This window comes from Pyxicephalus adspersus, chromosome 7 (assembly GCF_032062135.1).
Source record: "Pyxicephalus adspersus chromosome 7, UCB_Pads_2.0, whole genome shotgun sequence".
Lineage (NCBI taxonomy): Eukaryota > Metazoa > Chordata > Amphibia > Anura > Pyxicephalidae > Pyxicephalus > Pyxicephalus adspersus.
The window spans coordinates 15,801,890-15,825,528 of record NC_092864.1 but is presented as its reverse complement, the minus strand read 5'-3'; the positions used below and the strand labels follow the sequence as shown (position 1 = coordinate 15,825,528).

The 23,639-nt window shown below is 40.7% G+C and overlaps 1 protein-coding gene across 2 annotated transcripts in view; it reads left to right on the top strand.

Moving 5' to 3' along the window:
• Positions 1–16,500, top strand: part of CREBBP (CREB binding protein) — a 34,092-nt gene extending 17,592 nt beyond the window's left edge. The window contains exons 3-31 of one of the 2 annotated variants that reach the window (XM_072417608.1): positions 928–1,104; positions 1,570–1,819; positions 2,223–2,336; positions 2,693–2,917; positions 3,041–3,140; positions 3,325–3,471; positions 3,574–3,691; positions 3,842–4,034; positions 4,121–4,174; positions 4,813–4,919; positions 5,239–5,418; positions 5,685–6,113; positions 6,199–6,363; positions 6,758–6,941; positions 7,028–7,146; positions 7,339–7,578; positions 7,672–7,760; positions 8,408–8,488; positions 8,610–8,666; positions 8,890–8,967; positions 9,169–9,236; positions 9,396–9,546; positions 9,713–9,859; positions 10,139–10,252; positions 10,389–10,554; positions 11,047–11,214; positions 11,363–11,524; positions 12,139–12,420; positions 12,815–16,500. In XM_072417608.1, the coding sequence (XP_072273709.1) occupies positions 928–1,104; positions 1,570–1,819; positions 2,223–2,336; positions 2,693–2,917; positions 3,041–3,140; positions 3,325–3,471; positions 3,574–3,691; positions 3,842–4,034; positions 4,121–4,174; positions 4,813–4,919; positions 5,239–5,418; positions 5,685–6,113; positions 6,199–6,363; positions 6,758–6,941; positions 7,028–7,146; positions 7,339–7,578; positions 7,672–7,760; positions 8,408–8,488; positions 8,610–8,666; positions 8,890–8,967; positions 9,169–9,236; positions 9,396–9,546; positions 9,713–9,859; positions 10,139–10,252; positions 10,389–10,554; positions 11,047–11,214; positions 11,363–11,524; positions 12,139–12,420; positions 12,815–14,917 (6,468 nt within the window). In that variant the 3' untranslated portion in view covers positions 14,918–16,500. Of the gene's footprint in view, positions 1–927; positions 1,105–1,569; positions 1,820–2,222; positions 2,337–2,692; positions 2,918–3,040; positions 3,141–3,324; positions 3,472–3,573; positions 3,692–3,841; positions 4,035–4,120; positions 4,175–4,812; positions 4,920–5,238; positions 5,419–5,681; positions 6,114–6,198; positions 6,364–6,757; positions 6,942–7,027; positions 7,147–7,338; positions 7,579–7,671; positions 7,761–8,407; positions 8,489–8,609; positions 8,667–8,889; positions 8,968–9,168; positions 9,237–9,395; positions 9,547–9,712; positions 9,860–10,138; positions 10,253–10,388; positions 10,555–11,046; positions 11,215–11,362; positions 11,525–12,138; positions 12,421–12,814 lie in introns of both variants that reach the window. The other variant, XM_072417606.1, reaches the window with a different exon arrangement.
• Positions 16,501–23,639: the final 7,139 nt, after the last annotated feature.

The following is a 23,639-nucleotide window of genomic DNA, read 5'->3' as shown; positions in this document are numbered from 1 at the left end:
AAAGTGTTATAAACATGATTGTACCGGCATCATCACATAGGTGGTGGATTATAAAAACTGGATGAAAGGTTCAATGTTGCTGATGAGTAAGAATCCAATGCAGCAGGTGTAAGTACAGATGGTAGATTGTTACCCGACCACAAGCGTCTGTACATTTGTCTCTCCAGCATCACTCGCTGATCTAACCTGAACAATCTCTGAATAACCACCGCTAAGGACGGCTACCGATTCCTACACAGGAGGATGCAGCCGAACATTTTCCAATCATCCTCCCTACCCTGTGCTGTCTGTGCGGTGCTCATTCCTTCCTACTGCTGCTGGGAAAGATCACCAATGGTCCAAGGCTGTCTTTGTAGTTATATCTGTACATAAATATATATTATTTTTCTTTTCTATTTTGAATACCTGTAACTAATAACTACTGAAAACTGCTAATGTTGGCATCTGTAACCAAGTGAAATCAATTTAAATGGAAGTCAGAACAATTTCTATCTTTAGATATCCTTTTCCCTGTTTAATAACTTTGTCTAGCTCCAATGCTTTCTTAAAGTAACTTAATTTAAGGCCCCTTTAATTCTTATGTGTTAGTTAAAATGCGTTTTTATCAATGCACTAATGTGTGTTGTGTTAACGCACCCCGACTTGTCTAAAATCCTACATGCATTAGGGTGTTAAAGTATTCCAATTGAATGACAATACATGTTATCTGTGTTGCCACAGTCCTAATACAAGTCATGGCCAAACTTCTAGTTCTTTTGGTGGTCAGTTTTGGAGCCACTTTATCAGTGTGCATTGGAAGTAGATTGATAGCATAGTATTTAGTTTTATACTCTGGTGTGTTTGGGCTTAAAACTATTTTGAGTTTATTATATACTACTGTTCTCATTTCATTTCTTATAATTGTTGTGTATAATCTTCCTCCTACAGATGGGACTTCAAGGGAACAACAGCCCTTTTGGACAAACTTTTAACCCAGGCCCTGGACAACAAATTCGAGCCCAGGGAGTAAATTCTCAGCTTCCCACCAAGCCTGGCATGGCCAACAGCCTTCCTCCCTTCCCCTCAGATATGAAGAGCTCACCTGTCGCTAATGTGACCAGCATGGTAAAGGTTTTTATGTTTTGTTTTCTGAATGGAGATGAATCTATTATTTGTTTTCTGAATGGAGGGGGATTTTTTAAAACTGATGTTCCAGAGCTCTTGTTACAATATAAAAGTGTGTCTGGCTATAGTGTACCCTGTATTTGAGGACTGCGCTTTCCATTAGGGTCTTATGTCATCAGTCATTTGATTTAACTTCCGTTCTTTATCCAGACACCAAAATATCCTAACTCCTCTCATCTGTTTGCTGCACTGCACGCGTGTGGCAAACTATGTACAGACAGTGAAAAATGGCTTTTGTGGCCTAATAGATATTTAAAGGAATTTTTATAACATTCTGAATGTGACATTGACTTCAGTCAAATCAGTCACTGTAATTTAAAATGATTGCAAAAGGAAAATACACATGCAGTGCCCAGCTGTCTAAAATCTGTTCTATGATTTTTAATTTTTTTAATTTTTTTTTAGTCTCCCTTACAAGGACAAGTTCAGCAAGTCGGCATAGGTGCAACTCCATCAATGGGAACTGGGCCCACTGCCGACCCAGAAAAACGCAAACTCATTCAGCAGCAGCTGGTGTTGTTGCTCCATGCACATAAGTGTCAGCGACGAGAACAGTCAAATGGCGAAATGCAGAATTGTGCACTTCCCCACTGCCGTACCATGAAGAACGTACTGAATCACATGACGCACTGCCAGGCTGGGAAAGCCTGTCAAGGTATGTTACCTGAAAAACCCTTTATTACAACTTTACTTCTTCCTTGGCACCTGTGCATCTATTTTTCGTTTTCTTTTGTTTTGATAAGTATTAGGTTAGACTGGTTGGTTGTTACTGGCTGAAGAATGTGGCATCACTTTATGTACTGTAGTGTTTGCATTTTTGCTTTCTAAAGTGAATGCTGTTTTATGATTGACATAATAATTTTACAACTAACTGCTCACTATTTGTAATATGCATCAATTTCAGGTTCGTTAGCCTGAGATTTCAAAGCACAATAACGCTAATAATAATAACAAAACTATTGTTTTGGGGTCTCTTACATATCTTTTATTTCATGTAGTAATCGAACTTCATATATTGCCTATCTGCTTAGCAAATGTGTAATATTTTTCTCCTACAGTTGCTCATTGCGCTTCCTCAAGACAGATAATCTCTCACTGGAAAAATTGTACGCGGCATGACTGTCCTGTATGCCTACCTTTAAAGAATGCAAGCGACAAAAGGAACCAGCAGCGTAAGTGTCTTTTACGTTATCATTGCAAAATGTGTTTTTAGGACTGTAAAACCTTAGTTTAGTATGGAGCAATTGCCAGGAGTCAGTTGCAGATAAAATATTAGTCACATGCAGTTTAGGTCTTTTAAGTATTGGGCAGCAGAAGTGCATGGCTCCTGACACCTTCAATTTCAGTTTCAGGTCTTCATTTATGGTTCAGTTGGTATCTGAAACCTGCTGGTCCCTTGTCCATTTTTTTAGCAAGATTAAGTGAGCATGTTTGAATTCAAGAACTATCAGTTTTAGTAGCATGGTGTTTTCATTATACTGTTTGTCTCTATTGTCTACACATGTACTTATAATCTATTCTTTTACAGCTCTTCTAGGTTCCCCGTCCAGTGGGGTGCAGAACACAATCGGGACAGTAGGTGGTGCCCAGCAGACTGCTCCATCATTAAGTAGTCCCAATCCTATCGATCCTAGCTCCATGCAAAGGGCGTATGCTGCACTGGGGCTTCCTTATGGTAACCAGTCTCAGGGCCCTGGGCAGCAACCAACACAGACTCAAGTTCATCAGCAGATCCGTGGCCTCAATACACTGGGTGAGTACTTGGTTGGTAGTCAGCGGATGTTTACTGGCAGATGTAGAACCTTGGCCATCTTTATAAATGACAAGGTTTCATGTAAATCCTATGTTATGTGTAATATTCTGTTTAACATTATAGGTGGTACTCAAATGAATCTTTCAGCTGGTGGAATGGCTGCCGATCAACAAGCCAACTTGATTAGTGAAGCTGCTCTTCCCACTGCTCTGGCAAACACAAAGTAAGTTATGAGGTTTTGTTAACATGCAGTTTGAATGTTGTAAAATGATGTGAGATGCTCTTCTGGGTAACTGTGAATTATATGCTGCATACCTATCAGGGGGAAGGATGAAAATGTTTTCCACTTAAATGGTAATGTAAAAAAGCACCATTATTACTATTATAATAATTTCCCATTATTACAGTTCTTTACTAAACGATGGCACCAACCCCAGCAGTGTTGGTAACTTGGGTACCATGCCTACAGCAGCACCACCTTCTACAACAGGGGTGAGAAAAGCTTGGCATGAACATGTGACTCAGGATCTCCGAAACCATCTTGTCCACAAACTGTAAGTAAATCGCAAGGGAAAGGTTACATGGGCAGTTGTATCAAAGTATTATGCTATTTTAGAGTGTTTATGCTAAATACATTTATATTTTTTTCACCATAGCGTACAAGCGATCTTCCCTACTCCTGACCCAGCAGCCCTTAAAGATCGGCGCATGGAAAACCTTGTAGCCTACGCCAGGAAAGTTGAGGGTGACATGTATGAGTCTGCGAACAGCAGGGTATGTATTATCCAGGGGAGATCAATGTACAGAAATGTAATATGACCAAGAAGTTGAATGTAAGGCATGATGAAAGTGTAACAATATTTAACTTGAGCTTTTAGCTTATGTATGGATCTACTCACCTCATTCTAATTTCCTTTCATCCAGGATGAGTACTACCATTTACTGGCAGAGAAAATATACAAAATCCAAAAGGAACTGGAGGAGAAGCGAAGATCACGTCTTCAAAAACAAGGGATTATGGGAAATCAAGCCTTACAGACATCTGGAACACAGGCACCCGCTCTTCCACAGGCTGCGGCTGCTGCACTGGGCCAAGCACAGACTGTCCGACCAGCCAGTAAGTAGAACGTGGTTAAAGATGTTACATTGGAAGTGGAGTTCTTCTTAATAAGTTCTGTATTTACCATTCTCTTACCTTTTTAGATGGCCCTCTTCAGATGTCTTCGGTGTCTATGAATAGAGTGCCAATACCTCCAGGTATATATGTGTTTTTTTTTTTTTTTTGTTTTTTCTATATTGAAAAAGAAGGCATTTACAAGTTTAGCCTTGATTAACCCTTGTTTCTTGGCTGTAGAAATTTGGTTTAGGCAATGGGAATTTGCTGACTTTTGGTAGCTGCTAAATTAAAGTTGGACTTGAGACACAATAATTTCCATTTTTAGAATTATTTTAAATGTATGTTTAACAAAAGAGATATAAACCCACTCTATGATCAACAGTCGTCTTTGAAAACACAAATATTATCTTGTAAAGTAGCAGTGACATTGCTGTTTCTTATAGCCTATGCAGAAAGCAGAGCTTTGAGAGGGACCCAAGAGGTCCATCCAGCACAGGCTGCCTGCACAAAACTTCTGGAGGGGGCCAGATACAGCAAAGATTTAACAAATGTATATACTCCTCTTGTATTTAAACAACATCAGCTTATCCCAAAGTTTTAAACGCTAATTTTCAGTATGAGTGGGTGACAGAAGTGATAGCCTAGGATGATGCTGTAAGAGAGATGGCTTGGGGGGCATGTTTGCGCATCTTCACTATGACACACAACATCCTTACCATCAAATCTCTGTGCGAAATGTTTATATTTTTTACATATTTTTTTCTCTTTTCAAACACAGGAATGAACCAGTTCAACAGTATGCTTCCTTCTGGCCCAATGGGACCTCGTGCGGTATCCCCTCTCAACCACCCTACGCAGATGAACAACATGAGCTCAGTGCCAGCTGTGAGTACCCCTTTCAGAATATCATACAGTAGCTTAGACTAGCACCCAGTAGATCCTTATGGACTGGTAAAAAAGGTGGTGGTCTGTTCTCATGTTAGTCTGTTCTCATGCTTTTGGATCTCTTGTCTTATTAAAAAATGACTTCTGGCTCCAAGGTTAAACAGTGCAGACATTGACGTTTTGATTCAGTCTTAGACATTGTCACAAAGATTTGAAAGAATTTTGCTAAAATACATGGGTTGGTAGCATGATTGACCACACTAAATATTTCAGCTTGCAGAATTCTATTTTGAAAGAGCTGTTGGTTATTTTTCTGTAGATGGCGATGTCTCCCTCACGTATGTCCCAGCCTCAAAGCATGATGGGAACCCATGCCAATAATTTGATGGGTCCAGCACAGACTCAGAATCAATTTTTGCAACAAGGACAGTTCCAAACCAATTCTGGAGGATTAGGAGTGGCCCTCGGACAGACAGGAGCAGCGGCGGCCGTATCGCAAGTAAGGAAATTTCTTAGTTTTATTTGAGAAGGAATAATAGTTAGTGATGGAATGGATATTTGTCAGCTGTGTTTTAAGACCTTTGTATAGTTCCTAGCATTGATTTATTTTTGTGGCGCCTAGAGTGTAGGGTTGGTATAGATGTAGTTGTAGGCTCCTCCTTTTATGGTGCAGAGATTAATGTAATGTGTGTGCATGAAGTATAATACTTTAGCAGTGTTTTAATGTGGGATATAACAAATATGCATTTTTTTTTCCCTAAGCAGCAGGGACAGGCTCCTGCCGCATCTTTGCCAATCAGCAACTCCATGAATATGTTGGGTCCGCAAACAAGCCAGCTTCCAAGGCCAGCTCTTTCCCAGTCTCCCCTCCATCAGACACCACCTGCAGTCAATGCCTCAGCTGCTGGCATGCCTCCTGTCCAGCATCCAACACCGACTGGCATGACCCCACCACAGCCAGCAGCACCTGCACAGCCTTCCACTCCGCTGCCCCCAGCTGGACAGACACCAGCACCCACACCTGGCTCCGTCCCCAATGCTATGCAGACGCAGAGCACCCCAACTGTACAAGCAGCTGCTCAGGCTCAGCTCACTCCGCAGCCTCCCACTCCTGTTACTAGTCAGTCTGTTCCGACACCACAACCAGCTCCTCTGCAGCCAGCATCAGTGCATGCAGTGGCCCCTGGCACTCCAGTAAGTTAATTTGTTATTAGCTGTGATTCTTAATGCGCCAGGATGGTTAACAATAAATAACAAAAAAATATTTTTTCAAATCTAGTTATCTCAGCCTGCCGCAAGTGTTGACAACCGGGTGCCCACACCTGCTTCAGTGGCCAGCACTGACAACCAGTCAGCCCCTGATCATCCAATGATAGAGGTCAAACAAGAGATCAAGATGGAGGAACCAGAGCCTTGTGAACCAGTGCCAGAGCCCAAACCTGAGGTGAATAGTGGAAACAGTGCATCATTTTTTGACATAGTTTGCCTTTGTATTCAGCAAGTGTTAATAAAATATTCTAATGTTATCATTTGCTTGAGTAGAATTGTTTAAATAAACTGTTCTGTGAGTATTCCCTTGGATCATTTTAACTTTTGTCAGTGTTGATATCTGCTTGCTATGACATGCACTTAGTGTGACCTGCTACAGTGTAATGGGTATACACAATGTTTCATACATTGTTGCAATTTTACATGTATGTTTTGTAGCAAGTCTAGTAGAAGATATTGCAACATATCATAATTAGTTGTTGTGCAATTTGTGTGGAACATGATCTTCTTTGATATTGACCCATTGGCCGCTTGTCACTTAATGCACTTCTTTATCTGTTTTGGTGCAGCCTGAAGAGGAGGCTCCTGCACCAGTAAAAGAAGCCCCATCTGAGGGTACAGAGGTAAAAGCAGAAGCAATGGAGGTTGAGGAAAAGAAGCCAGAGGTGAAAACTGAGGTTAAAGAGGAGGAGGAGAACACCAGCAACACTAATACCCCTCCATCCACTTCACCTTCTCAGCCACGCAAGAAGAGTAAGTTATTGCTTGGTTTCCTTGTATCTCAAAATAATCGATCATTAGAATTGCAGTAGCATCTGACATATTTTCTTTTTTTTTAGTATTTAAGCCAGAAGAGCTGCGTCAGGCCCTGATGCCCACTTTAGAAGCGCTATATCGACAAGATCCAGAGTCTCTTCCTTTTAGACAGCCTGTTGATCCACAGCTACTGGGAATCCCTGTGAGTAGATCATATCTTTAATAGGGTTTTAAAAAGTGATAGCTGTGTAGCATTTAGTTGCATGCCTTTTGTGATGTTTTTGTGGCTTTGCAGGGTAGTGCTTTCTTTTTACCTGTAGATGTCCCTAGAGTCCATCATGTCTTTCATCTAGGATTACAGTATGCTGATGGCAGATTTCTCCATGTATTTCAGGATTACTTTGATATTGTGAAAAACCCCATGGACTTATCCACCATCAAGAGGAAACTTGACACTGGGCAATACCAAGAGCCTTGGCAGTATGTGGATGATGTATGGCTGATGTTTAACAATGCCTGGTTATATAACCGCAAGACCTCCCGGGTTTACAAGTACTGCACCAAGCTTGCAGAGGTGTTTGAGCAGGAGATCGATCCTGTTATGCAGTCCCTTGGTTACTGCTGTGGCCGAAAAGTAAGACCCAGATACACTTTAATGCATGTTTTGTTTGAATGTACTGAAGACCGAGTTGACTTGAACTTATTTTACATTTGTTTCTGTTGCCAGTTTGAGTTTTCACCGCAGACATTATGCTGTTATGGGAAGCAGCTGTGTACCATCCCTCGTGATGCTGCCTACTACAGCTATCAGAACAGGTAACCATCAGTGTTTATATACACATGTCAAAACATCTGAACAGGGTTTAAATATAATTCTGTGTTTAAATAACATAAAATATGAAAAAGGAATATCACCTAAATCATTGGCTATGGAGTGGTGAATAAGGCCAGGGGCAAAGGCCATAAGGATTAAAGCTTGGTTACAATACTTTCACTGCTTTGCTTCCGTGTTTAACTTTTTAAAGCTAAAATAATTTTGATGAAAGTGTTGTCCAATCCAAAATGTGTTTCTGAGTATGCTGACTTCCTCGAAGTCTGTTGGACTCACCAGGTTTTTGTAGGCTAGTAAATAATTTTTATTGATAGGTAGTAGTTAAGGAACCTGAATTTTTTAGAGTGAAAAGCTTCCCAAGGACAGACAGACTGATTTTTATAGCCCAGGTAATATAAACGTAAAAATATACTGTGTGTGTTCTGGTATGTTGGTAACAGAGTGACTGGCATATTTTATCTACTATAGAATCTGGTGATGTGTTTATGCAGACACATAGGAGAACCTGCTGCACCTAAAGTAATGCAAAGTCTCAGACTAGTCATTCACTATGCACGATTTGATTGGAAATTTGCATAATACTTGCCTTTAAAATGTGCATGTGTTAACATTCTTTTTCTTATTACCTCAGGTATCACTTCTGTGAAAAGTGCTTCACAGAGATTCAAGGGGATAATGTGATGTTAGGCGAAGATCCTTCCCAGCCTCAAACGTAAGTGTCCCCCCCTCTAAGCCTATTAATGCAGTTTATCTAAGCCAGCCTGTTTAGTTTTTTTCAGGATTTGGTTTGTAAATAAATATTGTATATTTAATAATACTTTTTCTTTACATAGAACAATCTCTAAAGATCAGTTTGAGAAAAAGAAAAATGACATGCTGGACCCTGAGCCGTAAGTAACGTGTCTTTTGACTGTCTTTGGCAATTAGTTCTGTGTTATGTTAACCCTGAGCTAAAGTTTATTTTATGTTTTCTGTTTAATCATTTAGGCTTTTGGTCATCTATGCATTAAGTGTACATCTACACCCACTTGCCACTTTATGGAGTGGAGTCAATGATAAAACTATTTAAAAGTTTCTGAGGTACATTAACGTATTGTACTTTGTCTATACCAGGTTTGTGGACTGCAAAGAGTGCGGAAGGAAAATGCATCAGATCTGTGTGCTTCATTATGATATCATATGGCCATCTGGGTAAATTTTTCTCTTCTATTCTTATATTGTGTAATGGAAACAGTAAATTTTATTTACAGGCGAGGCATCTGTAAAATAGAACATAAGGCTGCAGTTCAGCTTTAAATCCTTGCTGTTTTTCTACTGTCTCTGCTTCTCGTTTTATCTCACAAAAGGATTGCAAATACAGAAAAAACAATTGGCTTCTTTTTTTTCTCATAGATTTGTGTGTGATAACTGTTTGAAGAAAACTGGACGGACTCGTAAAGAAAATAAATTCTGTGCAAAGAGTGAGTAGCTCTTTTTTTCATCTTTTCACATCTTTAGCTTGCTGATCTTTGCTTGCTAAAGTTTGCTGTTGTGTTCTTTAGTTGGACCTTTTGGCCCTAGAACTTGTGTGTGTTATCTTGTTTCAAGCTTTCTAACTTTAATTTTTTTTTTCTCTCCAGGGCTTCAAACAACCCGACTAGGAAATCACCTTGAAGACCGCGTGAACAAGTTTCTGAGGCGGCAGAACCACCCTGAATCTGGAGAGGTGTCAGTCAGGGTGGTGGCCAGTTCTGATAAGACGGTGGAGGTCAAGCCTGGCATGAAATCCAGGTATGTGTCGGCCCAGAACTATATTTATGAAATGTGAATATTGCTATTAAGCACTGACTGAGATTACTGCAGTACTTTGCTACTCTTCTATGTTATGTCAGTAAATGCTTCTGGAGTGTTTGCCTTGATAGTTATCTTCTAATCTTTTTTTTTTTTTTTTTATCAGGTTTGTTGACACGGGTGAGATGCCAGAATCTTTTCCATACCGCACAAAGGCACTTTTTGCCTTTGAGGAGATTGATGGAGTAGATGTGTGCTTCTTTGGTATGCACGTTCAAGAATACGGATCAGATTGTCCTCTTCCTAATACCAGGTATGTATATTTCTGTTAAACTGGCCCATAGTATAGCTGAATAAAATGCCAAATAACTTTCTGGATCCTTACATTTTTGTGATGTGCACAATCTGTTCTTCCTATTGCAGAAAGGCCATACACTTTACTAATATTTGTAGTAATAGTATCAAGGCTGGCAAAAAAAAAAAAAAAATTTGTTGAATTTGTACCTCATTGCTTTTGATGTTATTTAATCTACATTATCTGTTGTATTCCACCATAATATGCTTTGTAACATTTGAATCTGTCTTTCTGCAGACGTGTATATATTTCATATCTGGACAGTATTCACTTCTTCCGACCGCGAAGCCTCCGTACAGCAGTTTATCATGAGATTCTTATTGGGTACTTGGAATATGTGAAGAAGCTTGGGTAAGTGTCTGTTCTTGTATCTTTATATAGAACTTATTAGATGAAATCTTGTCTGTATGTAAAATTGAATAACCAGCTACTCATTTAGATATTTAATAGAATAAAGATAATATAGATCTTTGAATATCCCATTTAGCTATGTGACGGGACACATTTGGGCCTGCCCGCCAAGTGAAGGAGATGACTACATCTTTCACTGCCACCCACCTGATCAGAAGATTCCCAAACCCAAACGTTTACAGGAATGGTACAAGAAGATGCTGGACAAAGCTTTTGCAGAGCGCATAATTCATGATTACAAAGTAAGTAAATATTTTGTGTATGTATAGAATGAATAAAAATGCATGTGCAGTACATTCGCCTTTGCCCATGTTTTATCCCCTTAAAAGTCTGCAAATACAGAAGAATCTGACGATCAGCTGGTAAAGCTGCCCTGCTGTACTAAAATTCCAAGCAGAATTGTAAGTCATTATGGTGTTTCCTTCTACTAAACTACAGAACCCTACCTATCTCCACATTCTTACTTTACCATGTTGAATCTTCAACCAGGCTACACACAGTACATAGGGAAAGGTCTCGTGAGACAAGTAGACTGGTGATATCACATTGAAAAAGGACTGATTTAGTGTTATAGGAATATGGCAGAAGAGAAAAAAAACAATCTGACACTCTCTAGAGGAGAAAGGGCAGTTTTCGGGGGTAAATCTTACTTTTAAAACAAGTACTTTAAAAGCATTGGATTAGTAAATTAAAAGTCAAGTATGACTAACATTTCTAATTGTCTCTCTGTGCAGGACATATTTAAACAAGCAACTGAGGACAGACTAACAAGTGCCAAGGAGCTTCCATATTTTGAAGGTGACTTTTGGCCTAATGTGCTGGAAGAAAGCATCAAGGAACTGGAGCAGGAGGAAGAGGAGAGAAAAAAGGAAGAGAGCACAGCAGCTTGTGAGACCACCGAGGTGAGTTTACATTGCTTTTAATGCTAACCAAAGTTTTGCTTTTTCTAATAATCCTAGGGGAGCCCACAAAAACTATTTGGGGGACATCCAGGTTAAAGGTTGCAGCATTTGGGGCACTCAAGCTGACTTTGGTTTGACTTATTTTTAGGGCTGCCAAGGTGATAGCAAGAACGCCAAAAAGAAAAACAACAAGAAAACCAACAAGAATAAGAGCAGCATGAGCCGAGCCAACAAGAAGAAAACCAGCATGCCCAACGTGTGTAATGATCTGAGCCAAAAACTGTATGCCACCATGGAGAAACATAAAGAGGTAAGAAGATCCAATTGTTTAGTTAAGAGCAGGTATGTCCAGATTTTGATTTGCAAGAAGAGCACTGGGTACACAATCTTGGGCAGCTGGACACTAAGTAAAACGATACATGTACTATATGGATAAATACCCATCATGGATCTCTGTAGGAGTATGGACCTTGTAGAAGATAAGACACAATACACATGCTGGTCCATATTATTTCATTTTATATTTAATACCAGGAACAAGATAAGTAATTATTCCACTGCATACGCCATAAAAAGCTTCTAAGCTAAATTTTAAGCAGAAGGTGTATTGTGATTCTTAGGTTTACAGGATAACAAAAATGCAATGGGCCTTAGGAATATCTGTGTTTTTTAATCTTGGGAAAGTGATCTGTTATTTCAATTTTCATGGATATCTACTTCAAGTAAACACACAAGTGTTTTTGGACATGTACTATGATCAAAATTTTGCACTTTAGGGAAACAAAACAAAAAAATTTAAATCATTTATCCACATCTAAAAGATATTCCTTCTGCCAAACAAATCTCTCTACATTGATTTTTATATCTGTGTGTTGGTTTTCTCTGTTAAATGTGTTTCGTTTGTTTTTTTTTTTTTTTTGGTAGGTATTTTTTGTGATCCACTTTTATGCGGGCCCAATGATCAACTCCCTTCCACCTATTGTGGATCCAGACCCTTTGTTGAGCTGTGATTTGATGGATGGGCGAGATGCGTTTCTCACCCTTGCTCGGGATAAGCACTGGGAGTTCTCCTCGTTACGTCGCTCCAAATGGTCCACGCTATGCATGTTGGTGGAACTGCACACACAAGGCCAAGACCGGTTTGTCTACACCTGCAATGAATGCAAGCACCACGTGGAGACACGCTGGCATTGTACTGTCTGTGAGGTAAGTGTTCCTGGACTTTTGTATCCTTTCGTATGTTCAATTAAACTAATTAGCTGAAATAGGGTTGACTAAAAATCCTACAAATCTATTTTTTGTTTTGCACTATTTAGAAAGCTCTCCACATCAATGGGTTGTTTATCTTGGTATACTGCTTGTTTGCCTTTTTATGGCCAAATAGCAGATGATCCTGGTGGAGAGAAAATGGGTAGACAGCAGGAAGATATTAGACAAAGTAAATTATACAGTAAATGAGCTACTGTAGTGTGTGATTAAATGCAGCCTGTTCATTCTGAATATTTGTTTTCTTCAGCTTTTATATTTAAAACTTTAAACTGTGTTGGATTTCCTGTATCTCTAGTAGTATGGTATGCAAATAATATCCTCTTGTTTTCAGGATTATGATCTTTGTGTGAACTGCTACAACACCAAGAGCCATGAGCACAAGATGGTGAAGTGGGGCCTGGGACTAGACGACGAGAGCAACAGTCAAGGAGAAGCGCAGTCCAAGAGCCCTCAGGAGTCTCGCCGGCTGAGCATCCAGCGCTGCATCCAGTCACTGGTACACGCCTGCCAGTGCCGCAATGCCAACTGCTCGCTGCCTTCATGCCAGAAGATGAAAAGGGTTGTGCAGCATACAAAAGGATGCAAGCGCAAAACAAATGGAGGTTGTCCAGTTTGCAAGCAGCTTATTGCATTATGCTGTTATCATGCAAAGCACTGCCAGGAGAACAAGTGCCCTGTACCGTTCTGTCTCAACATCAAACAGAAGTTGCGACAGCAGCAGATCCAGCATCGGCTACAGCAGGCCCAGCTGATGAGGCGGCGTATGGCCACTATGAACACGCGTACAGTTCCGCAACAGTCTTTGCCTTCCCCGACTCCTGCGACACCTGGCACACCAACGCAACAACCCAGCACCCCACAGACACCTCAGCCTGCTCCTCAACCTTCTCCAGGTGGTATGGCCTCGCCAGGCTTCCCCAATGTGGCTAGGACTCAGCCTCCCAATGTGGCATCACAGGGCAAGCCTACGAGTACACTTCCTGTGGTTCCTCCTGCTCAGCCTACTCAGCCCCCACCAGCTGCTGTTGCAGCTGCTCGACAGATAGAGCAGGAGGCACTGCAACAGCAACTCTATCGGGTTAACATAGATGGAATGACCGGTGTGCGTCCAGGCATGGTAAATCCAACAGTGGGACCTGTTAATCCATTACCGCAAATGAGTATGAATGTGCCACGCCCAGGTCCAATTGCTCCTCCTCCTATGATGCAAGGCATGCAGCCAGGACAGTGGTCCACGGCTCCAATGCCTCAGCAGAGTTCAATGCAGCAGAATATCCAACGTCCAGTGATCCAAATGACTGCAGCCCAGCAAGCTGTAGCGGGCCCTCGATTGCAAGGAGTTCCCCAGCAGCAGGCTCGTAACATATCACCCAATGCTCTCCAAGATCTTCTGCGCACCCTAAAATCTCCCAGCTCTCCTCAGCAGCAACAACAAGTGCTCAACATCTTGAAATCAAACCCTCAGCTAATGGCTGCTTTTATAAAGCAAAGAACTGCCAAATATGTGGCTAACCAGCCTGGAATGCAGCCACAACAAGCACCCCAACCGCCTCCTCAGCAGCCTGGTATGCATCCACAACCTGGCCTGCCGAGTATGAGCCCCATGCAGGTCGGGGTGCAAAGGCCCAATGTCCCTCAACAACAGCCAGGTATGAGCCCGCAGAACCAAGGCATCAACCTCATGAATTCAGCTCACAATACCAGCTTAGCAAACATGAACCCACAATATCGAGAAATGCTTCGGCGGCAGATAATGCAGCAGCAACAACAGCAGCAGCAGCAAGGCACTGCGGGCATGGCAGGTGGAATGCCAGCCCATGGGCAATTTCAGCAGCCGCCAGCAGGATACCCACAGTCACAAGCTTTGCAGCAGCAGCGTATGCAACAACATCTTCCCATACCAAGTGCGGCAATGGGACAAATCCAGCAGATGGGACAGCCAGGACTAGGCACAGACGGAACACCACCAAGCATCCAGCAGGCATTACGACTTCAACAGCAGCTCAAGCAGCAGATGGCTTCTTCTGGGCAGCCTAACCCTATGAGTCCTCAGCAACATCTTTTGACAGGCCAACCGCCTTCTACACATCTTCCCCCAGGCCAACAAATTGCAACTTCCCTAAGCAACCAGGTGCGCTCACCTGCCCCCGTCCAGTCACCCCGCCCCCAGTCACAACCTCCACATTCCAGTCCTTCCCCCCGCGTACAGCCTCAGCCCTCTCCTCACCATGTGTCTCCACAGACAGGATCGCCTCACCCAGGCTTGGCAGCTTCTATGGGCACCTCCTTAGACCAGGGTCATCTGGGAAACCCTGATCAGAGCGCCATGCTTCCCCAACTCAACCCTCCCAACCGTGGCGCCCTCACAAATGACTTGTCTCTTGTTGGAGATACTTCAGGGGACACCTTGGAAAAATTTGTTGAGGGATTGTAGCATCCACAGAACCGGCAGTGAACTGGAGAACTACAGTGGTGGAGGGAAAGGGGTTCTCTTTAACTCCATCTGCCCCCTGCCCCCTTTTGTTATATATAAATATAAATATATAAATATCTATCCCTCCCATTCCTTCCACCTTACCATGAACGTTTATTTTAATATTTTCTTTGTTTGCGTACTCATTGCTGGTCTGCACATCAGGGACACAGGGCCTCAGTCTGGACTGAGACCACCACCCATTTGCCAGATTTAAACCCTACACTGTCGGAGAGGTTGGCATAAGCGCTGCTGAGCATCGCCTTCACCCTTCTCTAGCATTGTCAGTGGCTGCTCTGACGTTCAATGCTTTTGTTTTTTTGGGAATTTTTTTTTTTTTTATTCAGGCGGCCAAATTTAGACACCTCCCTTCCCTTGGGCTGTTATAAATTATTGCCCGGCCTCACAAAACACAGCAGGCTGACCTTTGTTTGAGGGTCAATCCCTTCTTCTGTGCTCAGTGAGGACTGCTGCTTCCTTCTCTGGCAGACTGGTGCAGTTTTGCGTCTGACAGGGAAGGGGTGAACTCATCAAATACGCTCATATGTGTGCAGTTATTTTTTTTTTTTTTCTCTTCATCTACAAGGACTGTCTTACCGGGTTTATTTTATTTTTTTTTCCTCTCCTGCAGCTACAGAGCCTGAAACAAAAACTAGGGGAGGAGGTTTGGGGTCCTTTTTACCACTTGTAACTACATCATCCTCTTCAAACCCAAGAAGAGGCATTTCCATAAGACATTTGTAAAGACAGAGGGTTTCGGGGGAAGGATGCTGTATAGAAACCGTCATCCCCATGGTTATATATATTTTTTTTCTTCTCCTTTATATAAAAAAAGATCGAATAAAAATCCCAGGCAGCAAGAAAGCTCTTCCACCAAAACCCACCAGACAGATCCCTCGTTGTACAGAGAATTTTCACAGAAGCCAGAGGGAGAACCTGTGCAATTTGATTTTTGCCATCTTGTTGAAATATCCCGCCCTCCCACACACCCCTCTTATTTGTATTTTTTAATGGTTGGGGGTGTGAAAACGGAAGAAAAAAGGCTCCCACCAAACGCTGGAACTGCTTATAAAAAGAAAAACTACGAAATCAATTTTTTTTTGTTTATAATACAAGCAATCAAAAGTGTAAATCATGCCCCCCCCCCCCAATATAAATAAGAGGCACCAAGGAGAGAGAAAATCTGAGACTGAATCATTGTACAGACCGGTAGAACGTCTGGGAGCTTTTCTTAAATGATATGACATTGTTAACCACTTTGCTGTCAGAGGGGGGCGAGTTATTCTCCTCCTTTGACCCCCTCTGGCAGGGAAGGGGTGGGAATACTGTCTGACAGCAGCTATTTTCATGCTGAGTAAAAGTGTACATGGTATTAAAACTTCAGTGTTCTGGGTTTTTTCATTTTTTTTTTTTTTTCCTTTTTCCCGTTTGTTTTGTTATGGAAAAATGCTGTTTTCAACATTGTATGCTGGACTATGCATGTTTTTTTTTTTTTTAACTGTATATAAAGTATTGCTTAAAATTGATATAAATTACTGAAATTTTTACAATGTAGTTCATTCTTACAGCCCCTAGATCATTTAGGGCTTTTTGCCGTGAATATTTAGGAATGACAATGATGTCTTATCGATCTGAAAAATGTCATTTGAAGTAAACATAGGCCCAATAACAGAAATGTAATATATGCATATTACTAGTCCTTTAGGTTTGGTGGCTGCATTTACTTTCTTTTCAGACCATTTTGTGTAAATACCTGTTTATCTCGTTAGTAATGCATTCTCCATGACACTTTTTGTGCACTGAAGTGAAATTTAAGTGATTTGTCCTTTGTGAGAACGCAGGGGCAAACGGGAGGTGTTTGTGGTCAGCCTAGGGCAGAACTAATTCACTCTAGTTGCCATGATCTTCACGTTAAATTAATGAAAATTTAGTTAGGGTGTGATTTACAAACTCAGAAAATGACTGATACAGAAATCCAGATCTGTATTTGGATAGCACTGGTGTAGGGTGAGCATTGTCACTCTTGGGTGGAAAGTAATTGTCAGAAGCATGGAAGAGGAAGAAAAATGTCTTTTAAAAAGGAAACTAATGCAGCCATGACATCTGGTGATTGAAAATATATTACATTTATGTTCAGGGGTTTAGATTGATGATAAAACTGAACTCCAGGCAATTCTCTAAAAATACACAAACTATGGAAGTGCTCCGTAGAGAAGAGAGAGCTTTATGATTTGAGGAGTGGCAAGGCCATATTAACAGCGTATACAATCAGATGGACGAACAATTAAAACTGTGAAATACTGCCCTTGGCAAGAGTTTCTGAAACAAAAGATTTTTTTTTTACAGTTGCTTAGATATTATGTGTTGTCTTTGGCCAGATTAAGGTTTCATCAAGATATTTAGAGTAACCCACATACTTATATTCCTATTTATTGATATGGTAATGCATAACCCCTAATTTGTTATCCCCCATGCAGCATTTCCTTACACTCTACGGAGCATTGAGATGAAAGCAGCCCTGTGCTAGATATTCAGTGCATATATACTCTAAAAGATATCTAGACCCATAAATAAAAGTTGGCCTACCAGTCCTTATATATGGTGACATCACTAGTTTTCAGTATTTCAAGTAAAGGTTTCTAGAAAGTACAGAAACTACCTGGAAATGGTTTCTTGTTCTGTTAGCTAAACTAAAATTGCCTTTTAGGCTTATTTCCAAGAATAGGTACCTGTAAATGTATTCCATTAGCACAACAGGACTGGTATGCTACAACATAATAGAGTTTTGGTTTAGTTTAATGGGGTTTGCAGCCTTAGCATGCTGACTTCTTTATTAGGGAATACTTTGTTGTAGCACAACTGTTCCTTATTAATGAGTGCCTTAAAGCAGTCTTTAGTGGCTATGCATTTCAAATATTTATATAACACATATGACAATGTGTCCTTATGTCCATTCTAATAAGTTACATTATCCAGAAACTGATAAAATGCATGCAGCGTTTTCTGTGACACAGTGCTTCATGTGAACAAAGCCTTAAACTGGCTTTTTTCATCATCCAGGTATTTGTTTTACTGTCCCATCAAAACACAACCACCCCACGTTCATAGGCTTGATCTTCCCTTACAGTACAGTCTGGTCCTTATCCTCTTTTGTGTTTCCTAAAACAATATTTTGTTTGCTGATGGTCCACTCCAATACAGCACTTTGAGGAACTATATGTAGTGGCAAATGACTGAGTAATTAGAATCAGATACCACAAGTGTTGGCATCTTTATAAAACTGTGAACTGTTTTAGACAACTTAAAGAGTTAATTACAAGTGCTGATTGGTAACAGAACAGTAAACACTATCACTATCGATATATAAGTGTGGTCCATGCATCAACATGGTTTTGGAAAGCGTGCTGTCAAGTTGTCCTCTATAAAATGCTGGATCGGTTTGACTTGATGTGATAAAAGGTTCTAAATAACAAAATAACCCGCCGGTTTGACTTGATGTGATAAAAGGTTCTAAATATTATCACCCGCAGTGCCATTTGAGAACTTCATGAATCTCTAACTATTAAAAGGTGGACTGGCTATTCTTAAATATTGACCCTGGTGGCTGTGTGGTGGTTGTATTGAATGACTGGGAGGGATGTATGTATGGTTTATATGGGTGTATTATGACTGGGTGAATGTATGCTCACTTCACAAAACTTCCAGGGTGGTCTCTTCAGTAAAGACCCTTTAATATTCTTAGTTATACCTTGTCACAGCACCATAATAATGGTCATACTGGGCAGGGCTGCTCCTCCCATGTCTGTCCGTCATTTGCAACCCCTAGTTAATGTACAGCACTGTGTAATGTATTGGTGCTATATAAATATTGTTAACACAGTGAGGGGTGACCATTCCTAGCTATGGTGTGGTAAAATCTCTATTGTAAAAGATTACAGGTAAAAGCAGAGAAACATCAATGATTTTCATTTCAGTTTTTTTCCCTTTAAAAAAAAAATTTATTTACCTGAAATGTGGTAAACTTTCGTTTAAAACTGACTAGTTACTTGGCACACCCCCTCTGCTTACTTGCACGTCAAGCTGTCTCCTGTTTTGGGTTTATATAACTTCTGGTCAGGTTCGTTTGCATCCCTTGTTTTATGTAACTGCGGAACTTTAGGAGGGAACACTAAATGGGAATACTATAGAGCTGGAAAGAATGGCACCCTTACACATGGCCAAAAAGATCATTAATGGTAACTGACCTGCGAATCACAAATTGTTTATTTTTTAACGAACTTCTACCAAACTCTGAAACCAGTAACCCAGGCTGTAGAGTAAATACTCCAGGTCTGCTGTGGGTTCTAACATCACATCCACAATGGCGTTACCAGCAACAGTCTCAGGGCTTTTGGATGTCTACATAAAATTGTTTTTTTACAGGTAATAAAAATGTTGGTGACTTAAGCAAACATTGGGACAAAAAACACACCTCTGTACAACCTGAACTATTTCCAACGTTAAGCCGAAGCAATAACAATACCTGTTTTTCCACTAGATATTTACTCAACCCTCGAGTGTAAAAAGACCATGTGCCTTTGTGGAGTGAAATTACTAAACATAGTATCTGCCCTTTCCATGTCTTTCTTAGATACATCTGTGTATTTTTTTATTTCTTATCATACCTAAAAAAAAAGCTATAAAATCCAGTTATGGCTTTATTTGTAAAAAAAAAAAAAGTCCTTTGGTTATCTGTTATAGGTATTTGGTCTTACTTAGCCTTTTGCTACCCTGTACCACCCCATCTAGATTGGGGAGTAGGAAAGTAGTAAAGCTAAGAGCCGGTCCCAATCCACCACTTTAATATTGACTTAATATTAACTTGTACTAATATACTTGTATTAATACTGACATATTACACAATGCTTTACAAAGTCCATAGTCATGTCCATTTCTGTAGTGCTGGTCATTAAAACGTGTTCCATCAGTGAATAAATCTGAAGCCCCAAGCCCTTTAAACTATATATGCTCCCTAAAATCCCAAGTGACAAATTAATGTACTCACTTTTTCCAGAAGGAGCTGTATGGTCAGTCACATTGCATGCTGGGGGGTAGCAGATTTCACTTTTCCTTCCTCTTGCACCTTGGCCTGTTTATAATCTATAAACAGGTTCTGTACCCACCTCAGCAAGATAGCTATTATTATTTTATCCACTACATTAAAAGCACTTCCCTCATTCATTTAAAACCACTTTACCAACTCCCCCTCTTTCCAAAGCACCTGCTATGGATTTACAAAAGAAATAATGCTGCTGAAAGGGGAAGCTGGGGTTATTGCAGTTAGTAAGGATGACATCTTTTGTGCAAAGTATTTTCATTCCTGTCCAATCAGCCAGAAGTGGAATGAAGGTACTCATGCAAGTCAGGAGACAATGTTACATTTTTTGTGTTGCTTTTGGACATATAAACAAATGGAGACACATGAAAAAAGTAAGGTTAGGCTACGTACACATGTGTAATCTTTCATGATGCCTTTCAATGACAGAAGACTGCATGATGCATGAATGAGCGCTGTTCTGCTCTATGAAGAGGGGAGGGAAGAGAATGACAGAGCAGCACCCCGCTGCGCTCTCTCCCCTTCACTCTCTTTACGATCGCTCCTCATCTGTTGTTCATGGATCCGCACAGATGACATGTCCTGTACACATGCCAGACTCTTGTTTGATATCAAGGTGAGGCGATTATCAGATGAGAATCATTTGATGTGTGTACATAGTCTTATTTTCATAGAAAAGAATAAAAACAGGAAGGGATAAATGCCTTCATGGCAGCATCAGAAAAGACAACCTTAAGAGCTGCACTGGGGGATAGAGACCCCTGCCAATATTTATGATATGCCCGGGTCATGGTACCTTAGGTGGTTAGAAGAATTCCTCAGGTAACTTAAAGATTTGTCACCCCTATAGACAGTTGAATTGATTATTGGGCAGCATGGTGGCTCAGTGGTTAGCACTCTGGCCTTTGCAGCACTGGGTCACAGGTTCGAATCTCGGCCAGGACACTATCTGCATGGAGTTTGCAGGTTCTCCCCATGTTTATGTGGGTTTCCTCCCATATTCCAAAAACATGCAGTAAGGTTAATTGGCTTCCCCCCAAAAAATTGACCTTAGACTGTATTAATGACATATGACTATGGTAGGGACTTTAGATTGTGAGCTCCTTTGAGGGACAGCTAGTGACATAGCTATAACCTTGTACAATGCTGTGTAATATGTTGGCACTATATAAATACTGTGTGAAATAATAATAAATCTTTTTTTGCTTAAGGAATCCCAACCAAACTCTGAAGGAACCCTGGCTGATAAACCTTGTTGTAGAATACCTACTCCGGGTCTGTTGGGACCTCTGACATCACATCCAAGCAGCCCCAGGGTTTTGGGATGTCTACACAAACTAAGCTTTAATAGGTAATAAAAATGCCAAAAATTTATATTCAGTATTTATATAGCGCTGGTGCTGCGCTTTATAAAGTCGGTAGTCATGTCACTAGTCTGTCCCTCAAAGGCTCACAATCTAATGTACCTACCTCTATCATATGTCTTTAATACAGTCTAAGGTCAATTATGGGGGAAGCCAAATAACCTAACTGCATGATTTTGAAATGTAAGAGGAAACGCACGCAAAACAAGGAGAGACAATATAAACTCCATCCAGATAGTGTCCTGGCCGAGCATAAAACTTAGGACCTAGCACTGCAAAGGCCAGAAAGCTAACCACTAAGCACGGTTCTGTTGGTCTCTTTAAAGCAAACTTTGGAACAAAAACCATCTCCACAATTCCTGTACTTTTTCCTAATTTAAGCCCTTTCGAGGCCTTGCAATAACAAATTCACGCACCCCATACATTTTATCCTTTGTAAAAGAAAAGACCATGTGCCTTTGTGGACTTAAATTGCCAAACTTTGTTTTAGCCCTGTCCGTGTCTTTCTCAGGTATATCTGTGTGTACCTTCTATTTCCTATCATACCTAATAATAAACTGTAAAGCCCAGTTGTGGAATCATTTTTTAGACATGCAGCCCTGGGCACAATGAAAATTATTTTTTTGTGTTGCTACTGGACATTTAAACAGATAAGGAGACAAGTAAAAAGACTAAAGCTGCGTACACACTTCCAATTTTTATCGCTCAAAATGAACGACGAACGATCGATTGGGCAAAAATCGTTCGTAAAAAAAGTAACCAACGACGCCGACGAACGAGGAAAGTCGTTGGAAACGAACGACCGGACCGGCGGATCGGATTGGACGACGATCGTTGACCATCGTTCGTGTGTACGATCGTTCGTTCACTTCCTGTCGTGCACGTCACTCCCTCTATCGCTCAAACGATCGTATCTATTGTGTGTACAATATCTACGAACGATCGTGTCGTTATCTGTATGTACAAGATCGGTGCTATACGATCGTTGGTAGATATCGTGCAGGATCGTTCGTCGTTCGTTTAACAACGATAATAATTGGAAGTGTGTACGTAGCTTAAAAGCAGAAGAATGGATAAATGCCTCCAGGGCAGCAGCAGAAAAGAAAAGACTACCTTAAGAGCTGCATGGGGGGATGGGGACGTTCCTGGAGTCATGTGACTGTTATTATAGCCAGGGGTGTGCAGGAAGGAAACACTTTACAAATGGCAATTTGGATGGTGAGCTGTAGGAACACCACCCAGGAATAGGCAGCTATGCATTAAAGTTGTAATAGCGAAATTCTTTTCAGGTTTTGGATAAAATGTTGTAAGGTGTAAGTCGTCTTAAGGTTTCATTGCTTTTCGTGTTTGCGTTGGAGAGATTTGCCCTCTTGATTTGTCTCACTGTTCATCAGCATGAACAACAGAAAGTGAGGAAAAAATCTAAAAGAGTTGGCACCAGAGCAAGGGGATTGGAGCCAGACAACAGTGCAATACAATGTGCATTTCTTAGGCTAGGTACACACCTGCAATTCCTATCGTTTGAAAAGGAACGATCAATGATCATTAACAAGTTATTAATTAAATTTTGTGAACGATCGTATAGTGCCCGATTCTGTACATGTTGTACCGATACGATCGTTCAAAGATAGTGTACAAACGCTGGATGCAATCCTTTGAACGTTGCGTCACGTGTACCAGGGAAGTGAGGTACGTGTACCAGAGGAATATATATATATATATATATATATATATATATATATATATACATACACACACAAGTTATGCTTATGCATAATATTTATATATAAACATACACACACAAGGTATACTTATGCATATATACTATACATAAATACATATACACACAGTGAAGCACCGTGCAATGAACGTTCGTTGATCGCGCATGCTCAGAACCATTCATGATCACTGTCTGACTGTACACAGAATAGATAGAAAACGATCCTCACCCAACCAGATCTTCCCGAGCGGTTGTTCGTTTCCAGCTACTTTCCTTGTTCGTTTGCATCCTTGTGGACTTTTTTTGTTAACACTTATCAGACGAACAGTCGTAGGTCATACGTTTCCAACAATAATTATTGCACGTGTGTATGCAGCTGTAGTATCTGCAACATTGGAGCATCAACCATTGAAACAATGCCTGATGTTTTCATTGTATGCAATATTGTGTTTGTTTCTGCATGCTGCTTTGTTCAATGCAATGAAAAGGGTCAAAATCACAATA